The following is a 17,281-nucleotide window of genomic DNA, read 5'->3' as shown; positions in this document are numbered from 1 at the left end:
GCAGCCTTATCCTTATTTCACCTTAAGATTTTAGGAGTTCAGTGAACTGAAACATTACTTCCAGCTCTACATGTCCTTTTAAAGCTTTGTGCTTTTAATCAACAAATTTTCCATGTGTTGCCTTAACATTCCAGTTTGTTCATAAGTAAATGTAAGCTGCATCAAATGATAAATTAAGAAAATTGAAGTCTGCTTTCACATTTTTTTGTAACAAAAATAATTTTAGTAACAAAATACTTTATTTTAACTCTTCATTCAATCAGAAACATAAATATTTGCAACAATTTCTGTCTTTTCAGCACATAAGTTAGGGAACATACGACACATTGCTAATAATAATTTTTTTTCATTGAAATGTTCTCTGCCCTTCCATGCACAAGGTATGAAAAGCAAGGGTCCTTCTCCAAGTTACTCACTCTTTTGGTAAAAACCTAATGCCCCTCTGCTCTTGGGTTACTCTAATTCCAGACAGTTTTGGAGTTTGACTATAAAGCTAAAAAATAACTTTGATTTCATACTAAATTCACACACGCCCCACACTGTATTTGTGGTAAGTCCAGCTCTGAGGCTGAAACCAAGTTGTATAAAAAGTGCAAAAGCTGACAAGCTATTCCTCCACTTCCCACGTCATGGAATAGAAAACATCCCTATGCTACATTCTCCATTACACTGCAGTGTCTGAATCTTTATTATTGCTATTTTAAATTACACACACGCACAACTCCACACTATGTACATGGAAGAGGACTCTCCCTCCAGGAGACCCTGGAAAGTGCGGTAGTGCTGGATGGTCCCTCGTTGGCCGCAAGGCACAGCTGGTTCCCACAGGTCGGAGTCAGCCGTGCGCGGTGGAGAGGCCCTGCCAACCGAGGGGGAGCGTGTTCTCCGGCGGCAGCTTTGCTGGATGTGACTGTTCAGCCATCAGTCTCTGGAGCGTGTCGGAAGTTCCTGGTCGCAGCCAGGGCTCTGTCGCGACCGTGTCGACAGAACTGGGGCGTCTGCCCGTGTGGGACGGAGGGCGCTTCAAAAGATCATCCACATCTCCTAAGGAAATGTCATCACCTGGGAAAGGGGGAGAGCAACACACATGTGATAAAAGGGGACAGAAGCTTATCACATCTTACCACAACATTCAACAGGGTTGCTTGTCTGCAAAGAATGCATAAATAATGGTTGTAAATCACATTTGTTTCTACTGAACACACATTTGTTGATGTTCTGAGGAACTGTGCCTCAATAGCTCCACACCCCCACCACCAGGTCAACAAGGGGGTGATAGATACAGGCAAAGGTGGATGGACTCAGTAGATGGTTCTGGCTTTCCCAAAAGCTCCTGTTATAAGGAAAAGTCAAATCTGACAGTGCATATATGCCTAAAAAATGCATTTAAAAATAAGGCCATTAAATTACAGTGGCATGGCCCAACACTCTTGTATAGTCAGTCTCTTACTCGGGAGAGAACTCAGGAAGAATTATTTCATCACTGGTTAACAATGTAAATGCAAGTGTCTCACAGTCCAGCACAGGTTATAACCTCAATGCAACGTCACTCTCAAACTGGATAAGTTGTGATCTTCCAGCCACAAAACAAACCCCACCAAAGAAAAAGCTGAACTGCCTTGCCTTTGAATTTGAGGTCTGAACTTCATTCATTTCAATTCTGTTAGCAATTGTACATACCTAATACCTTAAACAAATTGTTCTTAGTGTGGATTATCAAACAACATAAATTTTATTATATATAAATGTGCTGTTCATTTTTTGGCTTCACAACATTTTACATATATAAACCACAAAATTACACAATCCCCAAATACACACCTAAAACAACTGAAAACTGCAATATTTTCCCCTTTAAAGCTGAGTCACATAAATGAAGAAGTTCTGTTTTGTTGGTGTGTGTTAAGGTGGGCAGAAAAATATTTAAAGATTCTGGCTTAGGAAAAAACAAAAAAATCACAAAAGTTTTGCAGAAACATCCTAATTCAAGCAAAATGTAAAAGAATTGTGTATGTAGTGATCAAATAATTCCATTTAGCAATTTGTGTCATTTAATTAAGGTTTTTATTTTGGAAAAAAATTATGACTTTTTAAAATCTGATTTTAAACCAAAATTTCTCTGTATCTTCTCATTAAAACTTGAAAGCTGATGGTTTAAGCATAGGCATGAGAACTCAGGTCCTGCAGAAGGAGCAGTCAGGTGTGGATAGGTGAAGGGAAGGACAGAAACTGCACGACCCCACATACAATGGGAGCAAAGGCTGTTTTTCTCTTCATGCCCAAGGTGGGATTTCAGATTCCAAAACAAAATGCCAATTACTTCCTGTTCTAAATGTTCTAAATGAATTTGGCACCAAATTAGTTCTGTCACATCATACAGACACTGATCTGATCATCCTCCAAGCCTTCCTAGTCTGGTTAAAACAAAACTTGTCTGTAACATCAGAAGTGAGAGCAGACCTCTCTCAGTGCTTAAAGCTGGCAGAGCAAACCTCTTTGCCTCTTAAATCTTGGGTCAGATGAACTCTCCTGTGGATTGGAACCCATGGTTTTCACACACTTTAAGTTATGGTGGGGTTAAAAACAGTACATGGCAGAAAAAGTAATACCTAAAGAAAATTAAATTTTTCTTTGCTGCTTCAAGAGATGATACTCAGAAACAATAAATATAAGGTAACGTATTTGTTTAGAGAAGAGACAAACTGTGGACATCCAGGCCAAGAAAGCTGCATTTCCCCAAGCTAAACTATTGCTGCCTTTAAAGACAAAGCCTTTAGATCTTCCAGATGTCAGAGGCAGGAACAACTGTTTTAACAGAGATAAGATCATAGTGCACAACACTATATCAGAATCACCTGGTGCTGCTTTTAGAAAGCACCACAGATCAGCTACAGTGCAAAACTTCCTTCATCATGAATTTCAACACTTTGGATACTCCATAAAAAGCTGTTCTTAATTGGGACACATGAAAAGAATTTTCTTTGGAGTTGCATTTAGAATTTATCTAAGCCTGTAAATTGCCATCTCTGGTCATTTAAAGGGAAGATAACCAGTTACATTTCCTTAGTTGTATATTTGACACATTTGTTCTCCTACAGCAGTGTCTCTGAGAGCAGAGAAAAAATAACAGTCCTAGCTGCTGGGAAAGCAAAAGGATGCCACAAGGGTTCTATCAAACTGTTATGGAAAAGGAATAAAACCACTTGGCTTCACTCATTTTTTCTGTAATGTCCCTGAGCATGAGGAGGGAACAAGAAGGCAGGCAGCAGTGCAGCCTGAACGACCACAGCTGAGCAAGAGCATCTCTAGCTACCTTTTCAAGAGGCACATATGGTAAGGATGAGTGATGGTCCCCATGTGTTCCAAAGAACAAGTTACATACATACAAATATACACACACACATACACATATAAAAATTATATACTAAAGGCTGAAGCTCTGGAGACCATGAAAAACAGAAGGCAAGCAAAATTAAAAGTGTGGTTCATATGGTATGAAGTGAAATTATAAGAGAGGTGAGATAAGAGCAAGAGCAGAGAAGTAAAAGAAGTTCACATAGCAAAAATATCTGAGTGGAGTAAAATTAGTAAAGCATTTATTTAGGTTATGGAAAAAAATTAATATGAATAGGGTTTTTTTAGTGACTTAAAAATCACAGTGAGATGTTTAAAGCAAACAAAAAAAGGATGAAGTGCTTGTAAGAGTACCCATAGCAACAGAATCAAAAATACTGCCAGCATCTGTACTCTCATTAAATTTATAAAAAGGATACTGATACTGTAATTGCCTATACAGCATAGCAACCACCTCCTAAAAAAAGGGAGATTTCAGATTCATATGAAAGAATCTGGGTCATAACCCACATGAGAAATTACAGGCCATTAATGGTTGCCATGATTAGTACTTGATATACAAAGGGAATCTAGATTAGGGAGTCAGCCTGTGCAGAAGCTCCAAGACAACTCCAGTCTGATGTATTATATGATGACAAGAAACACAGAATGAATTCCAGTGTGTGTCCAGTGAATGAGGTATCAATATCAACCTTAAATACTGAATGTTCATTTATATTAATCAACCACTAGAAAATGACATTAACTAGAAACTGAAGTACTTCACCATACACAGTTTTCTGGCATATCTTCATTCTGGTTAGACCACACACATCTGATTCCCAGGAGTGTCAACAAACTCACACAGGCACCTCATCACCATTCATCACTCAGGCATTTCATTTCTTTCCACTAATATTTCAGCAATGCAGCTGGATATCCCCACCCTACTGCCAGCAGTGACACATCGCAGTGGGACAGACAGGACAAGTACAAGGGCTGATCAGACAGGAATTAGAGCATCTTTTCCTACTACCCTCCTCTAAACCTACTCTAAAAGAGTCGTGTTGAAGTTTACTGGGGAACTCCCTGCAGCAGCTACACAACTCTATAAATAATTCCTATGTTTGATCCAGTTGCTCACTGTTCTACTACGTGCAGCCTATTATTTGTTCCTTTAATTATTGTAATTAATTAGTATTCACTACATCATCTCTACTACACAGAGCATACCCAAGTAAGCAGATTTCTGCTGGAGCTCAGTCAGTCTGTGCAATCGTTCCTCATTCTTGCCTTTCATCTGATCAACGTCGAGGCTGAAATCTGAGTGCAAACTAAGGCTGTCAGGCTGCAGCAGCGGTGTCTGGGCTGCTGGAACATCCTCCTGCAGAAAATCCAAAAATGCACAATTCCTTCAGTTAAACAGCATCCTTTTTGAAAGGGCAAATAGCTACACATGTTCTCTCTCTGGATCTATAACACCACAGGAACTGTCTGACATTAGATCTGTGGCCCACCTTCATATTTAAGCCAAGTCAGTTATCATACGTACAGCACGCTCCAAAGCTTTCTGCTTCATTCGTCTCCTCTCCCTTGCAGAAGATGGAAGTGGTGGTAATAAATTAACTTCTTCTAAGGCAGGAAATGTTTCGCCATTAGCACCTGGAAAAACAGGTGAAATCATTTGCAAAGAAATCAAAATACCACACAGTGCTCAAACCTGCTTATGTTTTGAAATGAGCCGATATACTGTATTTGATTTCATCACAGGAACCAAGGAATGTATTCATTAGGACTTCTTGGACAAAGCCAGTGATAATTCAGATTCAGACAAAAGAACAAGGCACCACAATGGCAGAAAGGGATGACCTTCAAGCAAAGGCCAGAAATATACCTGGAACAGGTGATCCAGAGAAGTTGTGGACTCCCCATCCTTGGAAGTGTTGAAGGCCAGGCTGGATGGGACTCTGAGCAACCTGATCTAGTAGAAGATGTCCCTGCCCATGGCACAGAGGTTGGAACAAGATGACCTTTAAGGTGCCTTCCAACCCAAACCCTTCTGTGATTCTATGATATATATCAAGATATCTCTTATACAGAGGATAAGGCATCCTGCAAATCTACCACCCACCTCACTTCACCACATCTTGTTTATACCTAGACCTTTAGAGAAAAATGAGTATTCAAACAAGTTTGTTTGCTCGAAACAGAGAACACTAGGCAAATTAGAGTCATAAAAAGATACAATCATGTAATAAATTATGTATGTAAATATGTTACATGGAATACATAATAACATTACACAGAACGACAATGTTACATAGAATATGATAACACATAATCTATGCATTAATCCCACAGCCTTGGTCATATCTCAGTGATTTCTTGCAATAAACTGTTAGAATCTGTTCATACAAAAACAAATAACTAATTTTTTTGATCCTACCTGTGTCATATTACAGTGGAGGGAGTTTCATCTATTTTTATAATATAAATGAACCCTAAGGTGATTATGGCTTTGCTGCTGCTTGCTGCTAACATTGGGCTCTCATTCCTAGTTCAGATCTTCTAGCACCTTCAAGGACTGATACTCCCAGGAAAAGGAAGGTCTTTGCTCAACAAAATCAGTATAGAATCCATTAAATCAACTACTCTTTGTAACAACAAAGTCACCTTTTGAAAAGGTGCTTAGTCTGGTATGATACATTAAGTAAAAGAATTAAGACGACAGATCGGTGTAAATTCTAAAAGTAACAATTAAACAATTATTTTGGTTGAAAAATGAAATACTTAGGTTTGAAAAATATTAAAAAAGATATTAAAAAAAGATATTAAAAAATTCTTTTGTATTACCAGTTGGTTTTTCTCTAAAAATAAAAATTTTATTCTCCTCTCCTCTTCTCCCTTCCCAGTTTCATCACAGGTACTCATACTCCTATCACAAATGTTTCAATGAAAAAAATCAAAGTGTAATTTTGAAATGGTATATGGCTAACAATCCACACATCAGAATTCCAGCTACAAGATCAGTTCAACTTCACTATATTCAAATTAGTGCTATTACTCAAAGTATAAAAAATGGTTTAATCATGTGAATTTATGACAACAGAAACAAAGTACAAGATAAAGTAGAATTTATTTGTACCATTAGTGTGTCATCCGTGCAAGATACTACATGTTCCTGTAAACATCTATCATTCAGATACTGCTGCAGAGAGATGCTTTCAAATCACTGCATTAACACTAATGAATTCTAGGGTTTCCAGTGAGGCAAAAAAGGAGAAAAAGAAACTGATGAACCTCTTTATTCCTAACTGCGTCAAATTTCTGAGCCCTGGGAGATAAATTCATTTGTAATACTGACATAATAGATATCAAAATTGAGTTGGATTTTAAACTCATGTAAAAAAAAAAAAACAATGAAAACAAAGGGTAGTGTTACACTCCTCTTAGGAAATGAAAAACATTGTTAAAATATACCCCAGGTATTTCACAAAAGACCCTCAGACAACGTGAGCAGCACAATTCACAGAGAAGGCAGCCCACAGATAATGGTAGTCAGGGGTGGAAGTCACCAGATTCACATTCAGAATTTTAATTTGTAAAGCCCAAATAATGCAAAGGATAACACAGGTTTAGTTAGTGCCTGCAGCTCAGTATCAGAGAACATGGTTTTCACCATGGTCCTAAACGATCTGGGAATAAAAGGGAAAAGAAAGGGGGGAATATATATCATAGGTTAACTCCATCACCTCACTGAGCTGCAAGTACCAGTTGGATGGGGAGAAAAAGGAAAAGGGTGAGAGGACTATAAAAATCATGAACCTTGCGAACTAAACCAAGAGCATCTCATTACACAGGTGGCACATTCAGAGCAGATGAAAGGAGATAGTGTGGATGTTTATCCACACAATACTGCTAATGGTAAACAATTAGCAGGATTCAAAAATGCTCGTTCCCATTCATGAAAGACAACCTATTAAAGACCCAGCTTTGCAAGACTTATTAAATGCAATCACAGAGCATTTGACTTAGGATATTTGGCCACATTCTAGACTGATGGGCTCTCCTAAAGCATCCTTTTCCCATTTGGGCTGTACTATTCCTAACCTGAAAAAGAAGGCATTGGAGACTACAGAGAGTACCAAATGCATTGAACAAGGCTGAAAGCCTCGTCCTGTGCCCCTCCCAAGGCCAGGTTCTATCCTCTACTCCAGAACTTGCATGTTAACAGAATAAGTTTGAATACATTTCAAACGAAAAATTCTGCTTTTAACCAAAGCCAGAGATAATAATCATCAGTTTATCATCTACTTTCATTAAAAAGCAGAACTCAACTGCATCTTCCCTACAGCAAAGAATAAAAACCTTGTAAAATGAATGAAAAAAATTTCAAGATACTGTAATGCCTGCTAAAGGAAAATAATGTGTAGAGGACTGAGTTGATTGGGGTTTTCTAGCCTTATTATTTCTAGTGAATGGAAATAAAACAGCACTTATACATACATGCAGATGAAGGTTGAATAAGGAGATGTAAGAGAATGAGGCAGTCCTTTATACAAAAATCTTAAAACTAAAAGTCATCTACTTCAGATGATGAAAAAGCAACAATATTTACAAGTATGATGTTTCAAGTGAAATGAAATAATATGTGAACAGCAGAAAAGTGACTAATTTAGAAAGAATCACTATTATACCCATATAATCATACTTAAAATTGAGCATGCTTGTAAATCAAAAGAATAACCATGAAAATAATTGCTAAGACTCTTGTATTTCACTGTGGACAGCTTGCAGTTGTAAGCTGTGATTGCCAATAAAGTATTTTATTTGCCGCAGAACAACAGAAGAGCATTGTATATTCTACCGCTGTAATACATTTGCTGAACAAATATTAGCTTTTCCTTATCCAAAGCTGGGAAGATGTCAAAAGAAGCTCCTAGACAAGACTAGCATCCCAGACAAGGCACAAAGAGCAGAGAAAGATGTTTTCTCATAAAAGGATGTAAAGTGGTATAAGGCAGCATCATTAATTTTAGGGGTGATCTACACAAATTTATTGCAGTACAATTTCGTAAATATTTGCATTTTAATTTGGAGGCATAATTTTCTAATACTTTAAACCAACCACCATACCTATAACCACTGTAACTTTTAAAACAGTAATAATCATTTTAGAGACACAGCATTGGATTAAATAACATGTTTGTACACTCACAAAATGGTTAAGGAGAGGTATAAACTCACCGATAAAAGCGCTATCCGATTCCAACAGTGAATTCTTCAAGAATTCATTAGATTCATTCCTGAACTACAAAAGTGAAACAGAAGAAATGGAAATTCAGAGGCCTCAATATATTTCTGGAGCCAAATTATAATTAATATAAATTAATTGCCAAACTTCTACAAAGTAAAGAGCTCTACAGTGTTATATTCTACTATTCTTTACTGTAGGTTTCTACAAACCCAATACACTTTTAAATAACTCATATTCCCTTTAAGCATTAGGGTCTTTATTTTACTTTTCTGTAGTAATCCCATTTGCTGAAATTGCCCACACATGGCAGCTGTTTTGGTGATTTGTGCAACACAGACATGTCTATCGAGAAATAGATCCCTCTTTCTCTGTCTGAGTTTCAGAACAGTCAGTGCTGGAGGGGAGCTTTGCACTTTAGGTTTGTATGAAGTATTGATCAAATGAAGAATGACTCCTTATGTTTTCCTTATCCCACCACATACAAGCTTTGACATTAAAGCATTAAAATAACAAATTTCTTCATCGTAATAGCAAGCCCTAAGACCAACACTCCTAGTTCACTCCATAGATGCAACCATTTGTTACAGAAATTCTACTGTGGAATAATTTATGTTGAAAACCACTCTAAAATCAAAGCAGTAGAAACTATCAGAGGAAACAGAACAATAGAAAACGAATCTTTTACTGCAAAGCATTGCTCTGAATGAGAATTTCAGTCAATAAATTACAACTATAAAGTGCATTAAGATGATTATTTTTTTAAACAAAAACCTGTTCCATTTCTGCATTTAGTTACAGTATTATCCTCAAGGTTAATGTCTTTGCTCTTGCACAGTCTCCTATTTTGCATGGTTTCACATTACCATGAAACACAATTGAACTCTGTTATCCTTTAGTTTGGCCCAAGCAGCAACTGAACATTGCATGAATATAAAATACACACCAATGAATATAAAAGGAAGGGAGTTAAAGAATCAAGGTCTCTCTACACACAAACATAAGTAACTTGTATGTCAAGTTTAAAGAGGCTGTTACTCATTGTGTGGACAAGTAAGAGAAGTAAGCTTGCTGCGTTGTTATTTAATTCTCTTCTCCAAATCAGTGAAAGACACAATATTTTTCCCCACTTGAAAAAAGCAATAAAACACAAATCCTGTTTTATTCTTACCAGTCCCATGGTTTGTGGGTAGCTGTCAGAAGCAGAGTCATCTTGATCAACAAAGGCAACATAGACAAGAGACAAAATGACAGTGTTGACATAAAGACAGTTAATACCAAAACACACTAAAAGTTTTATCACTATACAATTACAAAAATGAAGACCAATATGCATTACACCTTTAAATTTACATACATTGTAATGAATGAACAAATTTTCAAAACATTTGAACGCAACGGTTATTCCGGTTTCCTTACGTAAATTTAAGCAGAATCAGAGAAATCAAACAGAAGTCTGTAGTGTATTGTTTCTGAAAATGTTGAGCATGTGCAAGCCCCTAAGGCTGGATTCAGTCACATTCATTTCACACCAGAATCATACTATTCACAACTAATAAAAATCAACTGGTTTCCATCTTACTCAAAACCTTACTTGTTATCCAGAAAAAGGAAGCATAATTATTTCTGTGGCTACTGAAAACCATTTTTAAAAGATTATAATCATATTTCACTAAATGCTAGAACTGCACTAAATTGTGCTGAATTCTGAAAAAGTTCCCTATACTGCAACAGTCAGAACTACATCTGAGGTATGTTTACAATAATGTTCTAAACACCTGTTATAGAAAGGTCATGTCCAAGTACTGACCTAATAATGTAAAAAACCCATCAATTTGTGGGAAAGCAGCACAGTTTAAACCATCAAAGCAACACACGGAGGCACAAAAGTTTGCTGCATGAATACTTAGTTTCTCTCTCTTCTCCCTTATGTTTCAGTTTTTGATACCTTAAGATCTTTATTGTTTGAATTACTGTATCTTCAACAAAATCCAGCCACGCAGCTAGAGAAAAATGGGGGTTTTGTCCAGTGTTCTGCACACTGCTGAATCCTAATGCAAATGGAATGTGGTACTCATAAAACCCAACAGGTTAAGTACTGCAGATGAAAAGGCATTTTGACAGAAATCTATTTTCCAAAGTGTAGCAAATAACTCCAAGTTGATGGCCTTCTTATTATAATGAAGATTATCCTCCCTTTCCTAGCATACATATTCTGGTTTTCTTGCCAGCATCTTCACATACTAAATTTTATGTGTCACATTTTTTTTCTTACAGGAAACACATTTGTAAATTTAAAAAAAAATCAGAAGTTAATGGTATTCAGCATAACAGCAATTGCTAGTGCTAAACTGCAGTTCTTTAAACTCCATCTGAACTTCCCAGCTAGGACACAAGAGATCCCAAAAATGGAAAGAAATCTCTCTATCATTTTTTGTTTAAACTAGATATGAACCAAGTAGAAATACAAAACAAATCTGCATCAAATTTCAAAAATTAGAGAGTCAAAAATGAATTATTTCTTCCAAAATTAGGGATCACCCAAGCCATATAATTCCTGTCCCTAATTTGGTTTTTGCCATTATTTTTAGCAGTCTATCACAGGTTAGACTGCAAGTCAGGAGTCTCATTTATATGCAGTGAAGCTAAATATTACACTGCTTGGTAGTTAAGATTCATGGATACTCCAAAAATATTTACTCTATATTCCAGACATCTGCTTGCCAGGAATGTTTGTATAACTAAACGGTTGTACTTATATCAACAGAACTCAAGACTAATGATCTTCTCCCCTAGGTGGGACACCTCAACAATCAAATTGACTAGCAAGGAGGATGATGTGTCACAATCAACTCTGTTAACAAAATCATTTCTCTTGCCTTCTGTCAGGGTGTAATAACGAGAGCAGGGACTGCAGAAAGCCCCAGGAGTGAATGCACACTCAGCATGCTGAGCACACCACTCTTGCAGCTTTCAAGAGCGGTTGAACTAGACAGAGATCACTACAGAGGAAAGTACTTGTCTAAGGATAAAAACCTCAGTTCTGGAGAGCACAGAGAATCACCTTGAAATTTAATGTATCATTAAATTGCATAATTAGGTCATTGTCAATTGTATCATTGTATCATTAGGTCATTGTAAAAATGGCCTAATGCATGCTGGAAATGCAAAGAAGCAAAATTGAAGTTACTTTTCTTATTTAGTTTAAGTTTTCAAATAAAACATTTAATAGTGTTTTATTAATGTTTAAAATTATTTTAATTAATTTTTATTTTAATTTTAAAATTATTTATTATTTTCTATTTTATTATTTTTTAATATGATAGTCTTTGGGATTTGCATCTCTGTCTAGCAAACTTATTCAGTGTGTAGCTGAGCTTCTGTCCAGCATCAAAAACCAGAGCACATGGGCTATCAGTCCATTCCCAATATAATATTCCAGTCATGCAGAGCCCAGCACTGCAATGCAACAACATCAAAACTGCTTCTCTGCCTTTCCCTCCTATCCCTTGAAATAACAATTGTCCAGAAATCTGCAAAAAACTGTCTTATTTATAGGGATACATCTAGCATTTAAAACTGAGGACATTTAAAATCACTAGTTTTTCAGGTTATAGTCCCACTAATAGTCCACATATTTCTCCTTTATGTAAAGACAGTGGAAACTGTATAAAAAGCATGTGAGGTAAAGAACACTTACACAGTGTGGGAAAACAGGTACACCACTACAGCCCATAACACAAAAGTACAAAATTACATACTGTTCTAATTCATCTTTCTTTCTGCCTTAAATCAGACAATAAAACCACTCATCTATTTTCAGTGAGGGGATGATGAACTTTCCTCTGACGAAAATATATCATAAACAGAGAAATACATAGCAACTAATTCTCCTGCTCAGTGCTCAGTGACAGACTATAAAGTTAAATGAAGTTGTAAAGTGATGGGAGAGAGAGAGAGAGAGGGAGAGAAAGCTGTTCAAGGATCCTCTAGAAGCATCGGTAGGAAACCATTAAAAAAATAAGCTGCTTGTCTAGCAACTAATCCAAGTTGTCCAAGGAAAGGCCTCTTCAGGTTGTCATCATGTAAGCCTGTATTATCCATTTAGCATTAGCAGGTGTCTAAACTGACTGCATGCCCTCGAAATTAATGAAAATGGCAAATTTGCTTTCTAGATTACAGAGGTTCCTCTTCAGACAACATTAAATGAAACCTTTTTCTGACTGGACTATTAAAAAATATTCTAATGGTGGAAAATCAGAACCGCGCCCCAGAGAAATCTCAGCTGAAGCTAGTGAACTATTTTTTATCATTTTCAGTCAATCTCACAGAGGGGAAGACTGAAGACAACCCTATACACTCCACTTAGACATTAAATTATATTCACAACCATGTAATTAACACAGAAAATGGTACAGATATGCTTATTTGCAACTGTGATGTTCTATTATCCATAAGCAATATTGGACACATTTGCTTGAACACCAGCACATCTGTCCAAGACAGAACAGGAATCATCTTTAATGCTCAAGAGGAGCTGAACTGAACACCCTGCAAGTAACTGTCACCCTTCACACCCTGGTAACCAATTTTGTTGATCTTACTCACATATAGGTCTAGTAACAGCTAACAGGAACAAGCCTCAGAGCACATCCAGGGACCAGAAGAGGCACTCCATTTTTTTAAAGCAGTCTGGAAAGGTATCACTATTTTCCTTCCATATGTGTTTGTGTTGGGGTTTTTTTAATGTCCAACTTTCACCTCATCTCTAAGGCTAAAAAAGTCTAAGGAGCAGTCATAGGGGTGACTGAGGCAAGGCGAGGACAGCAGGCACTGTGAGAAGATGCCACGGATGACTCTGTGCCAGGCACAGCTAGTGTCATAACAGACCTGCAGCTAAGCCCATCAGTCAAGCTTGTGGTGCCTCTGAAAACATATCTAAGAAAGAGCAAAGCAAAGCATGTCAGTTAGGAGTGAGGACAAACACACGAAAAGCAAGACATGAAGGTTGGAGAAGAAGGAGGGGGAGGAGATTCTCCAGGTGCCAGAGCAGATTCCCCTGCAGGTCCTGAAGAGACCATGGTGGAGCAGATGGAAAGGTGCAAGAAGACAGAGGCAGAAGAGAGAAACCACTGTGTACTGACCATATTTCCCCCCTGCCTCAGCCTGACACCACTCATTGCATCATCGAAGGGACTGAACATAACCTGTGGTGGTACCAAGGAAGGGGAGCAGGGGCACAGGGTGAAGCTCGGTATGGGGAAGGGGGCAGAAAAGATGTGGGTTTGATGTTTGTCTTTTTGTTTCCTGCTACTCAAAGTCAGTAATTAAAGATTTAAGTTTAGAGTAATTAAGTTAATTTTCCCCAAGTCAGGTCTGCTTTGCCCACAACAGTAGTTGGTAATCAACCTTCCCATCTATGGCTTGGCCAACAAGCTTTATTCTTCCTGTTTCCCCTAGTACCTCACCAAGGGGCAGGAGTGAGGGGATGTAAGCAGGAGGGCAGCTGGGTGGGAGTTTGGCTGCTAGCAAAGGCTAAGCCACCACAGAAATAAAGTTACTCTCTCTTTGAAAATTTAGCTAGGCCAGTCTGAATTACAGAGGCAAACAGTTTTCTGAGAAATTTGTATCTTGCACTCAAAACTGAGTTCATTTGTATGGTTTGGGAAGGCTGAAGCAACTCTCATTATATTTTTAAATATCCAAAATAACTGGAGATATTGGTCTTTCATGACCGTTTGTAAAAGGTATCTAAATGAACCTTACATTTGGAATTATGTGGAGCATGCAAAAAAGGGGCATTACATTTACATTTCGCTCTTTCTGCAATATGCAGTTAAAATATTTTACCATGTTAGGATATTAATATTTTACTATCTTAGGAACGTCTCCATTATGCAATACAAGCAACATTTTCCTTCTGCAGACTCAAAGTATTTAAGATATCTCACATGTAGTTTCTAAAGCAAAGCCTTTTTATGACTACAGGTTGCCGAAACTTTGAAATACTCAAACCAAGATTATGGAAGTAAAAGAAATTTAATCCATTAAAATCCATTAAAAGATATGCCATCTGCATTTTAATCAATTCACAGCTCAAAGCCATCTACTTTCTCAGTGGGAACTCAAGAATTGCTTCAAGGAACTTATCTGCTAACACTTTTATCATAGATCAGCTGAAGAGTTACCCTGCTCTGTATTTTTCTTTAAAAAACAGTAACAAAATTACTTCTCTCTTGCATTTTTCTGAAGTATGAGGCACTAGCTAAATTACTTTTATCAGAGAACCAAAGAGAAACAGTTGCAGTAATTAAACCCAAAACCAAATATAAAACCACAGAAACTCCCACAAACACTCAATTTCTTTATGCTTACATTATTATAGAATTTCAGCATTCTGGTGTTTTACTGTTTCGTTCTGCAGTGTTGACAGTGAACTCGGAAGAAGTAAAACTAGACGTCATGGTTTTTAATTCTTATCAAATTCAAAACACAATTTCAATGATTTTTGTTGATCTCAGACCATTCATTCCCTACCTTCTGTTTCTCTCCTCATTCTTATTCTGTCAAGTTTCTTCTGCTGCTCCCTCAACAGTGCCTGCTGTTGAATCTCTAGAGTCTGGTCATCTTTTGGAGGATCAGGATACATGTGCCTCAAGCCAATACGCGATTCAGAATCTATAGCAAAGATATGAAATTTACTTTTTTTTTCCCTATACCAACATTTCTGAAAAGCATTTTTGAAGAAATAGCTACAGATACAGAATCATAAAAAAATCACATTAAAAATAATGGCAACAGTGTCCAAGAGGATGAGCCACTTCACAATAACTTCACAATTTTTCTATATTAAAAATATATTTTTTCTGGTAAAGGAGAAACAAAAAGTTACAGAGAATCATAATTTGTTCGTGGGTAAAAAAATCTAATTCAGTCTACTTTCAGTAACAGCGTAATATCAAATGCACAGGAAGTGCATCAAGGACTAGAAGACAGGTGGGTGCTCCGAGTGAAAACACAGCATTAGGATGCTGTGAATTCCATGTACTTGTAGGAATGACCACACAGAGATACATACATATACAGAAGGCCATCCACTGAGTGTGTTGTATGAGCAGTAGCTGTGAAGAGCCTGATTTTTATTTTTGCCTTTAAATACTGGATGGAATGGAAGATGGAGGAAAAGAACAGATGTTTCACTACCCGTCTTCATCAGTAACAGGAGGAGCTACCTGCCTTTGTATTTAAGTTCATTAAATTCCCAGATATTCTGTATATTGACAGGATCTTGTGCCTCCTTTGATGAAGGTCGCCTTACTGGGGCCTGCAGGCGAAGCCTGGCCTTCTCAAATATATCCTTTGGATTCTTGTCTCTCCTCCTGCATGAAAAGTTTGTAAAACAAGCAGAGTGTAATATTAATGAGTTGGATGGAAATATAATATTGATAAAATTTGGATCTTTTATCCTTAATAAATCTATCTAAACAGGAAAATGAGTTTGAAAGTTGTTATAAAAAGGGATAACCTACTTAAAATTTAAAAAAAATCCCTCATACTTTATGGAATAGGACTAAGACCGATGATCAGGTGAGTCTTTTCCAACTAATTGGTATAATTAACTAATCCATTTTGGAAACAAACCAAATTTATTAAATAAAGAGGGTATGATTTTTCAAGAATAAAGTAAGTACTTTCACAGCAGTATGGCATTCAAAAACATATTCGACAGCAGTAGTACTGCATTTTACAGGCATAAATTATGCCCTAGGAAAAGAAGTAATGAGATAAAATTCCACCTTACACATCCTCTTTCTGAGGCAGAGCATTGCAACCTCCAATCTTACCAGTATAGCCATTCTGACAACAAACTTTAGCAAGATTCTTGGAAAAAAACCATACACATAAGAAAAAAATAAAGATAATTTTATATACAAGTTCTATCTTTATATCTTCATTTCACTCATGTATACTGGCCAACTAATACACAGAAGCTCTAAGTTCCTATGCAAAATCTAACTTTTAAAAATGAAGATGAAATTCTTACCGTGTAATTGGTACATCATCATCAGTGGCCATATTTAGCAACTGTTCCTGCAGCCGCCTTTCTTCACTACGAAGCTGTTTCCTCATCTCTGATAATTCATTTATCACGTTCTTTCTTTCCTCTGGAATTTAGCACAAATAATTTAAAAATAAAGAGTGTCAGAGCCACTTTTCTGTCTACTTCATAAACATAAGGTAAAAAAAAAGAGAAAGTAGAGATAATGAAATGTTAATTGAAACAAAGACTGTACAAACACAAGGATTGCAGCATTTCATATACTAGAAATTAGATTAGAGCTTGTATTTTGAGACAACACAAGGACCAGATTCCCTGAATAGCAGAAAGCATCCAAAAGTCACTGCAAATGTTTTGCTATATTTAAAAAAGGAAAAGCTATGAAATAGCAGCAAGAGGGCATTGCCAGAAAAAAGTCTTACTTTGAAATAAGCAAACCTACGCATTCCTCAGAGGTCCAGAGGCAGATGACAGGAATTGAGGTGGTATCTGCAAGCACGCAACCTCATTTCTGTTTCCTGTCTCAAAAGTGGGATATCTGTCTGTCCAGTGCAGACTGTCTTAAGTGGTCAACTTCTAACTTCAATTTTTAGTATGTGCTTATGCTGACTTTTTAGACCTACTTCGGGTCTAAG

The 17,281-nt window shown here is 37.0% G+C and overlaps 1 protein-coding gene across 4 annotated transcripts in view; it reads right to left on the bottom strand.

The window, feature by feature from the left end:
* Nucleotides 1-204: 204 nt before the first annotated feature.
* Nucleotides 205-17,281, bottom strand: part of CSPP1 (centrosome and spindle pole associated protein 1) — a 65,836-nt gene continuing 48,759 nt past the window's right edge. For all 4 annotated transcript variants that reach the window (XM_051768389.1, XM_051768407.1, XM_051768398.1 and 1 more), the window contains 8 exons: nucleotides 16,632-16,752; nucleotides 15,824-15,966; nucleotides 15,125-15,265; nucleotides 9,759-9,799; nucleotides 8,581-8,644; nucleotides 4,886-4,995; nucleotides 4,567-4,717; nucleotides 205-1,062 (listed from right to left, as the gene is read on the bottom strand). In XM_051768389.1, the coding sequence (XP_051624349.1) occupies nucleotides 836-1,062; nucleotides 4,567-4,717; nucleotides 4,886-4,995; nucleotides 8,581-8,644; nucleotides 9,759-9,799; nucleotides 15,125-15,265; nucleotides 15,824-15,966; nucleotides 16,632-16,752 (998 nt within the window). In that variant the 3' untranslated portion in view covers nucleotides 205-835. The remainder of the gene's footprint in view (nucleotides 1,063-4,566; nucleotides 4,718-4,885; nucleotides 4,996-8,580; nucleotides 8,645-9,758; nucleotides 9,800-15,124; nucleotides 15,266-15,823; nucleotides 15,967-16,631; nucleotides 16,753-17,281) is intronic.

The sequence above is a fragment of the Manacus candei genome, unplaced genomic scaffold (genome assembly GCF_025592945.1).
Source record: "Manacus candei isolate 608988 ecotype Guabito, Panama unplaced genomic scaffold, ASM2559294v1 h1tg000008l, whole genome shotgun sequence".
In the NCBI taxonomy this organism is placed as follows: domain Eukaryota; kingdom Metazoa; phylum Chordata; class Aves; order Passeriformes; family Pipridae; genus Manacus; species Manacus candei.
The sequence above is the reverse complement of the archived record's forward strand: the minus strand, read 5'-3'. Positions and strand labels throughout refer to the sequence as shown.